At 47.4% G+C, this 14,310-nt stretch overlaps 1 protein-coding gene across 3 annotated transcripts in view; it reads right to left on the bottom strand.

Moving 5' to 3' along the window:
• The window catches only part of LOC137425701 (alpha-1,3-mannosyl-glycoprotein 4-beta-N-acetylglucosaminyltransferase A), a 102,685-nt gene that overhangs the window by 67,775 nt on the left and 20,600 nt on the right, over positions 1-14,310 (bottom strand). For all 3 annotated transcript variants that reach the window (XM_068114393.2, XM_068114396.2, XM_068114394.2), the window contains exons 2-3: positions 12,310-12,486; positions 10,979-11,125 (exon numbers count right to left, since the gene is read on the bottom strand). In XM_068114393.2, the coding sequence (XP_067970494.1) occupies positions 10,979-11,125; positions 12,310-12,486 (324 nt within the window). The remainder of the gene's footprint in view (positions 1-10,978; positions 11,126-12,309; positions 12,487-14,310) is intronic.

Below are 14,310 nucleotides of genomic sequence, written 5' to 3'. Positions count from 1 at the left end.
AGGCAAGTGGCTGCGTATGGTGCGACAGGTTCATCAATCCTAACTATCTCCTAAATGACTTTAACAACTTTACACTACCCGGGGGCTTTCTCCGGCCAAACCATTGGCCCTCTTACACTATGGGTTCTAAAAACCAATTCCCATTGGCCAAACTGTGGTGCTCTTCAATTTGGGGTCTCACTCCCCCGATTCATCTCCCGGTGCCCTCGTACAATTTCTGGGCTGCGACGTGTACCTCTCCCAGTGGGTCTACCCACCTGCACACCTCCACCACTGCAGTTGCCTCCGAGCTTACCTGCTCCTTACCCTAACCTAACTACCTGGGGAAGGCCCTCTGGCACTCTCCCCACTCGGTGCCCTCTCTGGCACTGGGCTACCCGGGTCCGTCCTCCGGATCCTCGGGCCCCATCCACAACTCTACCGGCTCCCAGAGCCCACCTGCGGCCTCACCTGGCCGACATCCTCACGGTGGTGGAGTGCCCAACCAACTACACACACTAACAGGCTACACGCCCAGCCATTTCCACAACACTAATGCACCCATCCACAACACCATTCTGCCACCGCACCACAAATGCCAATATCCAACCACAATTTACCTGTACCCTCTACCTAACACTTACACTACCCGCCCCGGGTACTCGTGAAAGGGGTCCACTCTTCCCCCATCCACTCCTTCGCACCATGCACACCACTCCGTACCACTTACTCCAACTCTCTCCACACACCTGTACTTGCACACCTGTTCTCTCTCACCTGGTGCCACCTGCACCCTTCTCTCCCCAAGCGCATTCGCGCTGATCCACACACTCACTACTCATACCCTGCTCCACACACCTGTCCAGTTGCACACCTGTGCAATCACACCTGTTCAATTCTCACAAACACGGCATCATCTCAGCTAACTACTCCCTTCTGAAACTTGCGCTTCCCAGTCGTCCCTTTAAACTATTGCGCTCCCTCGTCATTATCATCCATACTAATCTACCTGCGTCCCCACTACAGGTATCAGTCACTAACTAAACTTAACGTCACCTAATGTCAATCTTCGCTAGATCCCTACACACATATAACCTAACCCACCCGGGCTAGTTTTCACTGCCACACACCCCATAAGCTATTGCTCCTTTGCCCCCACCTGTGAGGGATGGTGGATTTGCCATCCCACCACATCGGGGGTCTCTCACTACCAATTTTGCACATCAAATTTCAACAAATCAAAAATTTGGCCAATCACTGCCCATCATCTGCCAATCACTACTGCCAATCCTTTGCCAATCATCAAATTTTGTTTTTCTCCAATTTTGGGTCCAAAACACTAACCTCATCACCCAGTCGACTCACTAATACCTCTCGGTGCGCCAATCCCTGTCCAAAGCCCGGCTTCGTAAAGCCAAGCAATGGATGCTGGTTGTTTTGTGCCAGTGGCTGGCTGCGTCCGGCACTCGGTGCAGGGACGGGGGCTTACCCGTGCCGAGATCCCACGCATCACCTCGGCGTGGAGCCATCCAATGTCCCGATCTCGACCTGCCGGCACGTCTCAACAAAAAGTGGTCGCCATAACGACCCTTCCTATCCAGCTGCCCGCTCCGCCTAGTGGAGCACGGACGCGGCCGTCCCACGCGAGGCCCAGCGTGGATCGCGCACGGCGGTCCTTTCGAACCCGCCGTGGCTCGGATCCCCGCTGGTTCTCGCGGCACGCGAAGCCCGGCACGCACCGAGGGCCCGATTCGGCTATAAGTCGTTCTAAACTCGACCCCGTCTAACGTCGATGCTTCACCTGGACGCTTACACCCCGCAGCCCGTTCCTTGCTCACACATCCAGCCGTGCCCATGCTCCTCGTACCTTTCCTTACACACCCAGGTACACCCATTCCACTCACAGCCTTGGTCACACACCTGACCACCGAACACTTTGGCACACATTCGTTGCTCGCACACCTCACCAATACACCTCTTCGCGCCCCCTCCTCGGTCACCTCCTCTGTGACAATCACAGGTGTGCCCTCATTCGCACACCCAACCACGTGCCTCACCACCAACTCCAGCGTGCATTCCCACTCACGCTCTACCATTCCAGGTGTACATCCTTCCATCCCAGGTGTACATCCTCGCTCACCTGTCACAACTAACTCACGCTCCATGTCACTCTCACTACTTCCACCTCCATTCCTGACAGCGCACTCACCCTTACTCTTGACAGCGCACTCTTTCCCCATGCACCTGTCCGTTACACACCTTTCTCGCGCACACTCTCCTGTTACACCCTCTGTAACACTCACCACAGGTGGACACTCTTCCTTGCTTCTGACAGCGCACTCTTTCCTCATGCACCTGTCCGTCACACACCTTTCTCGCGCACACTCCTGCGCACACTCTCCCGTCACACCCTCTGTAACACTCACCACACCGCGCTTCCATGTGCTCCCTCGCACACGCGCTACGACCGACTCATTCTCGCCAGCACCCTCACTCCTTGGCACGCACTTTTTCCTCACACACCCCAGAGTCGGACTTTCTCGCACACCTCCTCTTTCGCACACCAGACCTGTCGCACACTTCACCAACGGCCTCTCACGAACACCCGGGTCTATCTCGACCCCCAAGCTTATTAAATCCCCTGGCGCATCATACGCACGACCATATTGGTCACCACTTACACCGGGTCCTCTTCCTCTTCGCTTCTCCTCCATCACCTGCGAATCCCTCATCCGGTTAATGAGCACGTCATCACGATCCAAACACAGACTTTGGACCAATTCTTTTATCTCCTCTTTTATTTCTTTCTTATCCCCTCTCCGTCGCTTCTTAATTTCGCTCATCCCTTCTTCCACTTCTTCTAATTTGTGCTTCACCTCTTTTATTCCCCGGTACGTCTCCTCAAGCTCGTCCTCCAAGGCTACCTTGACCGTTTCCATGTGCGTCCTCACCTGCCGGTCCTTCGTCTCCATTACCTCTATCACCTCGTCCAACCTCGTTGTCAGTCCCTCACGTACCATCTGACATTCCCTCTTTGTCGCTATCAAGTCGTTTTTAATTTCTTTTTGTGTCGCCTTTAAACCTCCTAATACCGCAGTGTTCCTTTGAACCTGCTCCACTAACTCCGTCTGTCCCACCGTCAGCTGCTCCACCTCCTGCGTCAGGTCCTCTATGCCCCCTTGTAACTTTACAGTCCCCTTTCTCACCTCCTTTTCCATGTGCTCCTCACAGTGCCTCACCTCCTCGCGCACTCCTCCGACCTCCTCACTCACTCCTCTTCTGATCTCCTCTCCCATCACTTGCATCTCCTGCCCAGATGCCACCCTCATCTGCTCCATTTCCTCCCTGTGAGCATCCAGTTTGGCTTCTACCCCCATTCTGACCCCCTCTATCTGCTGCTCCATTTGTTTAACTTCCCTTTCCGCTTGGTCCCTCATGTCCCTCAATTTGCCTTCCATACTGTTTTCTAACCCCTCTAACCCTTTTTGCATCCCTTCCATTTGATTCTCTTGAGCGGCCATTCTGTTTTCTACCCCCGTTAACCCATGTTTCACTCCCTCTATCTGATTCTCTTGAGCGGCCATTCTGTTTTCTACCCCCGTTAACCCATTCTTTACTTCTTTTATCCCGTTGTCTAACTCCTCAAAATTATTGTCTAACTTCTCAATTTTCTTGTCTAACTCCTCAAAATTATTGTCTAACTTCTCAATTTTCTTGTCTAACTCCTCAAAATTATTGTCTAACTTCTCACTGGTACCCCTCGCTTCGTCCCTCATTACCCCCATTTGGTTTCCCATTACCCCCATTTGGCCCTCCAATCGCTCACCCTGAGCATCCATCCGGTTCCCCATTCTGTTTGCCATTTCTTCATTATTCTGGGCCATAAGGGCCTTCATTTGTATAAAAAAAAGGCCCCAATCCATCGGGGGCGCTGCCACGGTCGCTGGCGCGGTGATCAGCGAGGCGCCATTTTGCGCGCCCGCTTCTTCGTGCGTGACGGCGCTATTTTGCGAACCTGCCGCCCTCACTGCTTCGCTCTCCTCCTGTCCCTCATTTTGGTCCTGGATCGACCCTACCTCACTCTCCTTTACCGGACCCCAGCTGTCTTGATCCGCCATAGCGCGACTTTCAAAATTCGGTTTTTATTTTTTTTTATTTTCGTAAAACAAATTGAAATTTCGCCGTTATAATTTCGCGCGGGAAACGCGCTCCGAATCGATTTTCCCTCCCAAAATTTGGGCCTAACTAATTTAGTCCCGGGTTCGAATTCCACTCCTCGACACCAATTGTTACCGTACTAACACAATTGGTGTCCAAAATTTGGGCTAAATAAATTTAGTCCCAGGTTCGAATCCCATCTCCTGACTACCAATTGTTACAGACACGACTTTGATGTTAAGGTGGGCCGAGCGGAATGGCCGTCGTGTCCGCACAAATTACCCGATTGTACTCGAACGTCGACGAAGCCGCGCTACGCTGGCTCAATAGGAAAGAGAAGACACCCGGCTGGGTTATAATGACACAATACGACACCAGGGGTTCAGTTCTCAAGACCTCCGGAGGAGGTTATATTAAGGCGGAAGGTTAGATTACAACTACAAGAGGTACATCATAGGAAGACAGGCACTTAGACACAACCTTATATTATTCCCGACAGACCACAGAGAAACAGGACAAAAACTGACTCACACGGGGATTGATGGCTAGGAAAGCGGGTATTCGATGGCCAGCACAAGGTGCACCTTGTGCTCAGGGACAGGATGGCGCGGCCCAAAAGATGCAGGAGGTCTCTCAGCGCTCGAGGTGGCGTCTTGTCGTCTCAAGCTGGGGGCGCATCTCTCGTCACGTCCGGCAAGCGGCTGCGTATCTCCGGCGGGGAGTGACACGCCCTCGGCTCGTTAGCTCCGCCCTTGACGAGGAGCTGACAGCCAGCCCCTTCGTGGTAACCCCGTGGGGCGCATGGATAATGGCGGCTAACCGAGCCGGAGGGAGGACGCACACTCCCCGCGCGCGCCGTTGTTGTAGTTGTTGTTGTAGCTGTAGTTGTTGTTGTTGTTGTTGTAGCTGTAGTTGTTGTTGTTGTTGTTGTAGCTGTAGTTGTTGTTGTTGTTGTTGTTTGGGGAAGAAGATGGGAGGAGGTATGGGAAGGTCCTAAACTCACTACTGGTGCCATATAATCACATTCTGGTGCAACGAAGAGTCATAATTAATGGAAACGAGGCCTTAACTGACATAGATTAAGAATAACTAGGAAGATGTCCGAAAGTTGTCTACGTGTGGTGCGGTGGACCTGGGCACGACATTTAATGGGGGAATAAGGGGAAGGTCGGCTCTACTGATTGTTATTTACATGCAATGGGACTAGGGAATGGGGGATTGGGGAAAGTTGGGGAGTATTGGAGAAAATAGGGGAATATTTACAAGCGGATATGGAGGCCAAATTCCATATTCGCAACAATATATATATATATATATATATATATATATATATATATATATATATATATATATATACAGACTTGGCATTTAATATGGAATATTTTTTTTGTGCGGGTTAACTTACTTTTCAAGATGACTTAGAACCAAAAGTTCATTGGAATTATGTTGAAATTATTCGAGATTTTGTTAATGTGACCTTTAAAAGAAACAAAAACCACATTTGACATTTCGAAGCAAATAAATTGATCCTTGAAAGTGATGGTAAACTGATATCGAACTCAATTCACGGACAGTACTGTGTTAAACTTCTGTGCGTTTTCCAGAAGTATCTCTCTATTTTGCACATGAGCCAAAAAAAATTTAAACAAAAACAAAAGCTAAATTATGACTGGGATTAGGGACAGTAAAATTACAGTTCAGTACTTCGTGTAACCCCCACGAGCATTCAGGAGAGCACGTACACGTTGAGGCATGCTGTTCACGAGATTTGCCAACGTTTGGACAGGAATCGCTTGCCATGCAGTGACAATAGCCTGCTGCAATTCACGCACAGAGGCAGGCTACTGGTCCAAGTTGTCGATTTGACGCGTTAATTCTGCCCACAAGTTCTCTATCGGATTCATATTCGGGGACATGGCAGGCCACTCCATATGTTCTACACCACGGTCAGCAAGAAAGTGTTGGATCATGCGAGCACGATGAGGCTGTGCATTGTCATCTTGGAAGACAAAGTTTCTTCGAAAGGCTGCACGAACAAATGGAAGCAATGTTTCTTCCAGAATGGCCCTGTGCTTGAACTGGTTCAGGTTTCCATTCAGAACAACCAGGTCAGTTTTGCCCCCTGCATGAAAAGCAGCCCAAACGGTCACCCCACCACCTCCAGCTTGGACTCTTGGCACTATACAATCTTCGATGTAGGCTTCATGCACCTGTCTGCGCACTCGGGCACAGCCATATTGACGATAGACCAGAAATTTAGACTTGTCACTGAAGATCACATGATTCCAGTGTCCTGGCTGCCATTGACGGTGCTCTCTGGCCCACTGGAATCGGCGCTGGCGGTGTTGTCTGGTCAGACGTGGCTTTCTCAGGGGACGCCTAGCACGATAGCCTGCTTGAACCAGTCGTTGGTTGACTAGCCTTATGGATACAGGCACATTTGTCAGTTGCTGCCACTCAGCCCTAAGCCGATGAGCTGACTTGGTACGGCCATTGCAGACTAACCGGTGCAGCTGGCGATCATCCCTCCTTGTGGTTCTGCGGGGACGTCATGACCTCGGTATTGGAGGAGGGACACCCCACTGAGCATTTCGTTTCAGGTTCTTTGACACCTGACCTTGAGTGATGCCATACTACCGAGCAATGGCACGCTGTTTCATGCCGGAATTTCGTAAAGCCACCACTAAATGACAAACAGCATTGTCGAGTTGACGGACCATCTCCAAGGGAACCGGCAATAACTTTTGTAGACGTGCAGCAGTTGTTTTCCACTAATACAGAACGCAACAACCCTTATATACCCGATTGTGAAGCCAATCATCAAATGTACCTGCCCGTACATTTTGTCACGCCACCTGTGATATAATCCTGTTATTGACTTCTTGCTGCGACAGACAATCAGTGACATGGTTCTTTGAACAAAGAAATCACCGAAGCGTAAAAGAAACTCACCAGATTGATATACCGAGTTCAGAAAGTAAACCCAAGTCAAGAAAAAAATATATTCCATATTAAATGCCAAGTCTGTATATATATATATATATATATATATATATATATATATATATATATATATACACAGACTTGGCATTTAATATGGAATATTTTTTTTGTGGGGGTGAACTTACTTTTCAAGATGTCTTACAACCAAAAGTTCATTGGAATTATGTTGAAATTATTCTAGATTTTGTTAATGTGACCTTTAAAAGAAACAAAAACCACATTTGACATTTCGAAACAAATAAATTGATCCTTGAAAGTGATGTAAACTGATATCGAACTCAATTCATGGACAGCACTGTGTTAAACTTCTGTACGTTTTCCAGAAGTATCTCTTTATTTTGCACATTAGCCAAAATTTTTTTTAACAAAAACAAAAGTTTAATTACGACTGGGATTACGGACAGTAAAATTACAGTTCAGTACTTCGTGTAACCCCCACGAGCATTCAGGAGAGCACGTACACGTTGAGGCATGCTGTTCACGAGATTTGCCAAGGTTTGGACAGGAATCGCTTGCCATGCAGTGACAATAGCCTGCTGCAATTCACGCACAGAGGTCGACTGCTGGTCCAAGTGGTCGATTTGACGCGTTAATTCTGCCCACAAGTTCTCTATCGGATTCATATCCGGGGACATGGCAGGCCACTCCATATGCTCTACACCACGCTCAGCAAGAAAGTGTTGGATCATGTGAGCACGACGAGGCCGTGCATTGTCATCTTGGAAGACAAAGTTTCCTCGAAAGGCTGCACGAGCAAATGGAAGCAATGTTTCTTCCACAATGGCCCTGTAATTGAACTGGTTTAGGTTTCCATTCAGAACAACCAGGTCAGTTTTGCCCCCTGCATGAAAAGCAGCCCAAACAGTCACCCCACCACCTTCAGCTTGGACTCTTGGCACTATACAATCTTTGTTGTAGGCTTCATGCACTTGTCTGTGCACTCGGACGCGGCCATCTTGACGATAGACCAGAAATCTAGACTCGTCACTGAAGATCACGTGATTCCAGTGTCCTGGCTACCATTGACGGTGCTCTCTGGCCCACTGCAATCGGCGCTGGCGGTGTTGTCTGGTCAGGCGTGGCTTTCTCAGGGGATGCCTGGCACGATAGCCTGCTTGAAGCAGTCGTTGGTTGACTGGCCTTCTGGATACAGGCACATTTGTCAGTTGCTGCCACACAGCCCTAAGCCGATTAGCTGACTTGGTATGGCCATTGCGGACTAACCGGTGCAGCTGGCGATCATCCCTCCTTGTGGTTCTGAGGGGACGTCCTGGCCTCGGTATTGGAGTAGGGACACCCCTCTGAGCATTTCGTTTCAGGATCTTTGACACCTGACCTTGAGTGATGCCATACTGCCGAGCAATAGCACGCTGTTTCATGCCGTAATTTCGTAAAGCCACCACTCCATGACAAACAGCATTGTCGAGTTGACTAACTTTTGGAGACGTGCAGCAGTTGTTTTCCACTAATACAGAATGCAACAACCCTTGTATACCCGACTGTGAAGCCAATCATCAAATGCACCTGTCCGTACATTTTGCCACGCCACCTGTGATATAATCCTGTTATTGACTTCTTGCTGCGACAGACAATCAGTGACATGGTTTTTTTAACAAAGAAATCACCGAAGCGTAAAAGAAACTCACCAGATTGTTATCCTGAGTTAATAAAGTAAACCCAAGTCAAGGAAAAAAAAAAATATTCCATGTTAAATGCCAAGTCTGTATATATATAAATATATATAAATATATATATAAATATATATATAAATAAATAAATATATATATATATAAATAAATCTATATATATATATATATAAATAAATCTATATATATATATATAAATAAATATATATATATATAAATAAATATATATATATATAAATAAATATATATATATATAAATAAATATATATATATATATAAATAAATATATATATATATATAAATAAATATATATATATATATATATATATATATATATATATATATATATATATATATATATATATATATATATATATATATATATATATATAAGTAAATATATATATATATAAATATATATATAAATATATAAATATATATATAAATATATAAATATATAAATATATAATTATATAAATTAATATATATATAAATAAATAAATATATATATATAAATATATATATATTGTTACGGACCGCGGATAAGATGTTAATGGATTGCCGAGCGGATGGCGGCCGCGGCCCGAACTATTAACAATGACTAAGACCCGATTCCTTAAACGTGGGCCAAATCGTGCCACAGATATTCAATTTGGAAAAGACAAAGACGGATGTGAAGAAGAAGAAGAAGACAAAAAAAAGGTTTGAAATACGAATATAATTTATTACTATTTACAGGACCAAAAGAAACCAAGGAAGAAGGAAAGATAATAAAATAAAGACAGAAAGAGGGACGGACCAGAAGGACACAGTGAAAATTCTAGCTTACCTATTACAGTCTTAATTAATACCCTGGACAGAACACACAAAACGGCGACAATCAAACTCACACGAATGGGGAAATGGCAGGCAGGAATGGAAGGACTGGTAGGAGAGGAAGGTCCAACGGGAACCGGAGCTGGAGCTTGATCCTGCACGGGACGTCGGGCGGGACCTCGACGGTCACCGATGCCACCGCAATCTGGCCCCCGCGTCGCAGCGGGTCGAAACTGCGTGGTCTCCAAGCTGGTGGTGGTGGACTCTAAGCTCATCTGCCGTCCCTGGCGCAACTCCTCCTTTCGCACTTCTGGACTTGGACTCCTCTGCCGTCTCTGGCGCACTTCTCCATTCGCACTTCTGGACTTGGACTCCTCTGCCATCTCTGGCGCACTTCTCCTTTCGCACTTCTGGGCTTGGACTCCTCTGCCATCTCTGGCGCACTTCTCCTTTCGCACTTCTGGGCTTGGACTCCTCTGCCGTCTCTGGTGCACTTCTGGTTTCGCACTTCTCTCAAGGCCTCCCCCGGGCTTCTTATATCCCCGCCGGCGATCAAGCCGCCGGCCTCTAGAACACGCCCATCGGTGAGCACGCCTCGGCCCTGATTGGTCGGCCCGGGCCCTCTGGCTCCACCCTCGACGATGGGCGGGCACGCCCAGGATTCGGCAGCTCCTCCCCCTTCTTCTCCAAGCCTACCTCGTGGCTAATGGAGTCGCGGTGAATGCAGTTGGCAATTGAGGCTTTGTGAAATGAAAATGAAAGGGGATCTATCTATTTGAATTCGGTGCAATGGAGTGTCAATTAATGGAAGACAAATCCTTAGCCTAATACACAGAATAAGGAAATAACTACCAACAAGGAGGAAATCTATGATTGGCTACGTGGGTGCTTGTGAAATAACTACGGGCACGACCTTTGACCTTTATACACAACTGGAGGAAGGAGGGTCCACAATAAAACAATAAAAAAAAAACACAATCCTCATATCCACAACAATATAAATATATATATAAACACACACACACACACACACACACACACACACACACACACACACACACACACACACACACACACACACACACACACACACACACACACACACACACACACACCAGCTGTTTTGGTGAATGATTTTTTTTTTTCCTTCCTTGAGCAAATCCTAAACAGTTATAAACCATCTTTGGTAAATATAAAATCAAATCAGACTTCATGAACCATCACATACCAACTTTACACAAATAGCTATCATGTTAAATCAATAGCTCTCTGTCTGTAAACATAGACACCCTAAATCCGAGCTCCTTCAAATGAAAGGTAAATAACCCAACAAAAGCATTCATCACAACATACATTACTGATGGGAGAAGACTTACCTTTGGCTCGCCGTGTGGAAACTTCAACGGCAGGTGTCAGACCCTCGTGTCTTCCTTGCAGATGTGGAAGATAATTGTAGAGGCTGGGGATGTGGAGAACGTCGAGCCCCGTCATGTTGCTCACCACCGTGCGACGCCTCTCAGCCACTGATAAACCAAAAGGGTTAAAGTTCAATGTAAAAAAAAAAAAAAAAAATTGTGTATTTGTGGTGAACGTGAATACCACCACACCTACATACATACTTCGTGAATGCAGTGTGTGGGCCTATCATAACAGTAGAAAAGGATGTCACACATCCCACAGATCCCATTTCTCCCTTCCCCATCTCCTGTTTATCATCATCCTATACATTAAAACAGCTTTATTATGTTGCCCTGGGGGCAGATTGACCACGAGGGACACATAGGGGTACCGAAGAACGCAAGATTGTTCAGCCGGACGAAGATCGAGCGTTGAGGGTAGGGGATGCCTGGAATCAGAGCTCCTTCAAAAATCGCAAAGCAGATGCCCCTGCTTCTTGAAAATCGGAATGCAGAATGAAGAACAAGTTAGAGAGAGAACCACCAAAGAGCGTAAAGTAAGCTGGGAGAAAGAACCACATAGTCGAACTGCAGTTTGATCCGGCGGCCTTGCGGGGTCTCGGCGAGCCGGACGGCGGCCTCGCGCGGCCTCGGCGAGCCGGACGGCGGCCTCGCGCGGCCTCGGCGAGCCGGACGGCGGCCTTGCGCAGCCTCGGCGAGCCGGACAGCAGCCTTGCGCAGCCTCGGCGAGCCGGACAGCGGCCTTGGAGTCTCGGCGAGCCGGACAGCGGCCTTGGAGTCTCGGCGAGCCGGACAGCGGCCTTGTGGAGCGAGGAGCAAACCGCTGAGTGTAGACCGAGCTTGGCGAAACAACCACAGAGTCTAACTGCAGTCTGATCCAGTAGCCTTGTGGTGTCTCGGCAAGCCCTGTGTAGTGACAGTCTCAAGAACGTTTTGGGCTGGACCACAAAGCATGTGAATGCCCAGGCCTGGGCTGGAATGATGTGGCGCCACTTTCTTCATTCGTTTATTGACATTTTGCTTTCCCTTTGTGGAAAAATCACTCAGAAGTGACTGTGGCCATGTGACCCTAAGATTCAAATTTGATTAAAATTTCGAATTAAAATATAAATAAAATAAAAACCCAAAGATTAATTCAACTAAATTCAAACAAACTGCCCAAATTTTCTTGGGGTGAAACTGCCTGGCGTGACTGAGGTCCACAAAGACTCGGATACACTCATATATGCTTTTAATGAACGCAAAAAGTTTTGTTTGAAACAGAAAAATCAGAGAGGAACGGAAAATACCTGATAGGTGTTGCCATTTTGCATTTCCATTGGTCCTTTGAAAAGATCTGTTGTTGAAAGTCCTAACTTTTGATAGTAGTAGTTTGAGGTCCCGAGTTCGCTGCACATATCTCTCTTCTGCTCTGTACAGGTGCTCATTGAGAGCCTTCATTTGTTGTTGAAACAGAAGAATTTCCTCTGAAGGAAAAACAAATAAAATGTAATGGGAAAAAGAGGAACAAAAGAAGAACAGAAGAAGCAGAAGTAGAAGCGGAGGAAAGGAAGGCTCAGTAAATTTTATGTATAAATCATACAAAACCTTTTGGAGTCCCAAATAACTGCACAATATGGGACTTGCGGTGAAAAAAACATGTAGGGTTGTCGGATACGTTTATTGGGGGGTTAGGGTTAGATTGGGGAGGAGGATGGTTCGATTAGGGAGGAGGATGGTTAGATTGGGGAGGAGGATGGTTAGATTGGGGAGGAGGAAGATTAGATTAGGGAGGAGGATGGTAAGATTGGGGAGGAGGATGGTTAGATTGGGGAGGAGGATGGTTAGATTGGGGAGGAGGAAGATTAGATTAGGGAGGAGGATGGTAAGATTGGGGAGGAGGATGGTTAGATTGGGGAGGAGGATGGTTAGATTGGGGAGGAGGATGGTTAGATTGGGGAGGAGGATGGTTAGATTGGGGAGGATGGTTAGATTGGGGAGGATGGTTAGATTGGGGAGGAAGATGGTTAGATTGGGGAGGAGGATGATTAGATTGGGGAGGAGGATGGTTAGATTGGGGAGGAGGATGGTTAGATTGGGGAGGAGGATGGTTAGATTGGGGAGGAGGATGGTTAGATTGGGGAGGAGGATGGTTAGATTGGGGAGGAGGATGGTTAGATTGGGGAGGATGGTTAGATTGGGGAGGATGGTTAGATTGGGGAGGATGGTTAGATTGGGGAGGATGGTTAGATTGGGGAGGATGGTTAGATTGGGGAGGATGGTTAGATTGGGGAGGAGGATGGTTAGATTGGGGAGGAGGATGATTAGATTGGGGAGGAGGATGGTTAGATTAGGGAGGAAGATGATTAGATTGGGGAGGAGGATGATTACATTGGGGAGGAGGATGGTTAGATTGGGGAGGAAGATGGTTAGATTGGGGAGGAGGATGATTACATTGGGGAGGAGGATGGTTAGATTAGGGAGGCTGATGGTTAGATTGGGGAGGAGATGATTAGATTAGGGAGGAAGATGGTTAGATTGGGGAGGAGGATGGTTAGATTAGGGAGGCTGATGGTTAGATTGGGGAGGAGATGATTAGATTAGGGAGGAAGATGGTTAGATTAGGGAGGCTGATGGTTAGATTGGGGAGGAGATGATTAGATTAGGGAGGAAGATGGTTAGATTGGGGCGGAAGATGGTTAGATGAGGGAGGCGGATGGTTAGATTGGGGAGGAGGATGGTTAGATTGGGGAGGAGGTTGATTAGATTGGGGAGGAAGATGGTTAGATTGGGGAGGAGGATGGTTAGATTGGGGAGGAGGATGGTTAGATTGGGGAGGAGGATGGTTAGATTGGGGAGGAGGATGGTTAGATTGGGGAGGAGGATGGTTAGATTGGGGAGGAGGATGGTTAGATTGGGGAGGAGGATGGTTAGATTGGGGAGGAGGATGGTTAGATTAGGGAGGAGGATGGTTAGATTGGGGAGGAAGATGATTAGATTGGGGAGGAGGATGGTTAGATTGGGGAGGCGGATGGTTAGATTGGGGAGGAGGATGGTTATGTGGAAGTGTAACTCAGTGTAACGTATTGATTGGCACTGGTAACTCATTGATTAAATCTGGTAATGAAGCAGAATGTGCACGAACATGGTAATCTCTTGAAACACCTGGTCACAGCCCCAGGCTGGAGCACCCCCCCCCTATTGTTTGGTAAATGGAACTCACAGCAGGAGGGGGGCTAGCTGGTGCCAGGGAGGCGACCAGTAACGTCAGCGGAGAAGAGATTACGATTTCAGCGGACAGAGGATTAACT

This window comes from Myxine glutinosa, chromosome 4 (assembly GCF_964187855.1).
Source record: "Myxine glutinosa chromosome 4, kmMyxGlut1.1, whole genome shotgun sequence".
Taxonomy (NCBI): domain Eukaryota; kingdom Metazoa; phylum Chordata; class Myxini; order Myxiniformes; family Myxinidae; genus Myxine; species Myxine glutinosa.
Note: the sequence above shows the minus strand (reverse complement) of the source record. Positions and strands in the feature narration are given on the sequence as shown.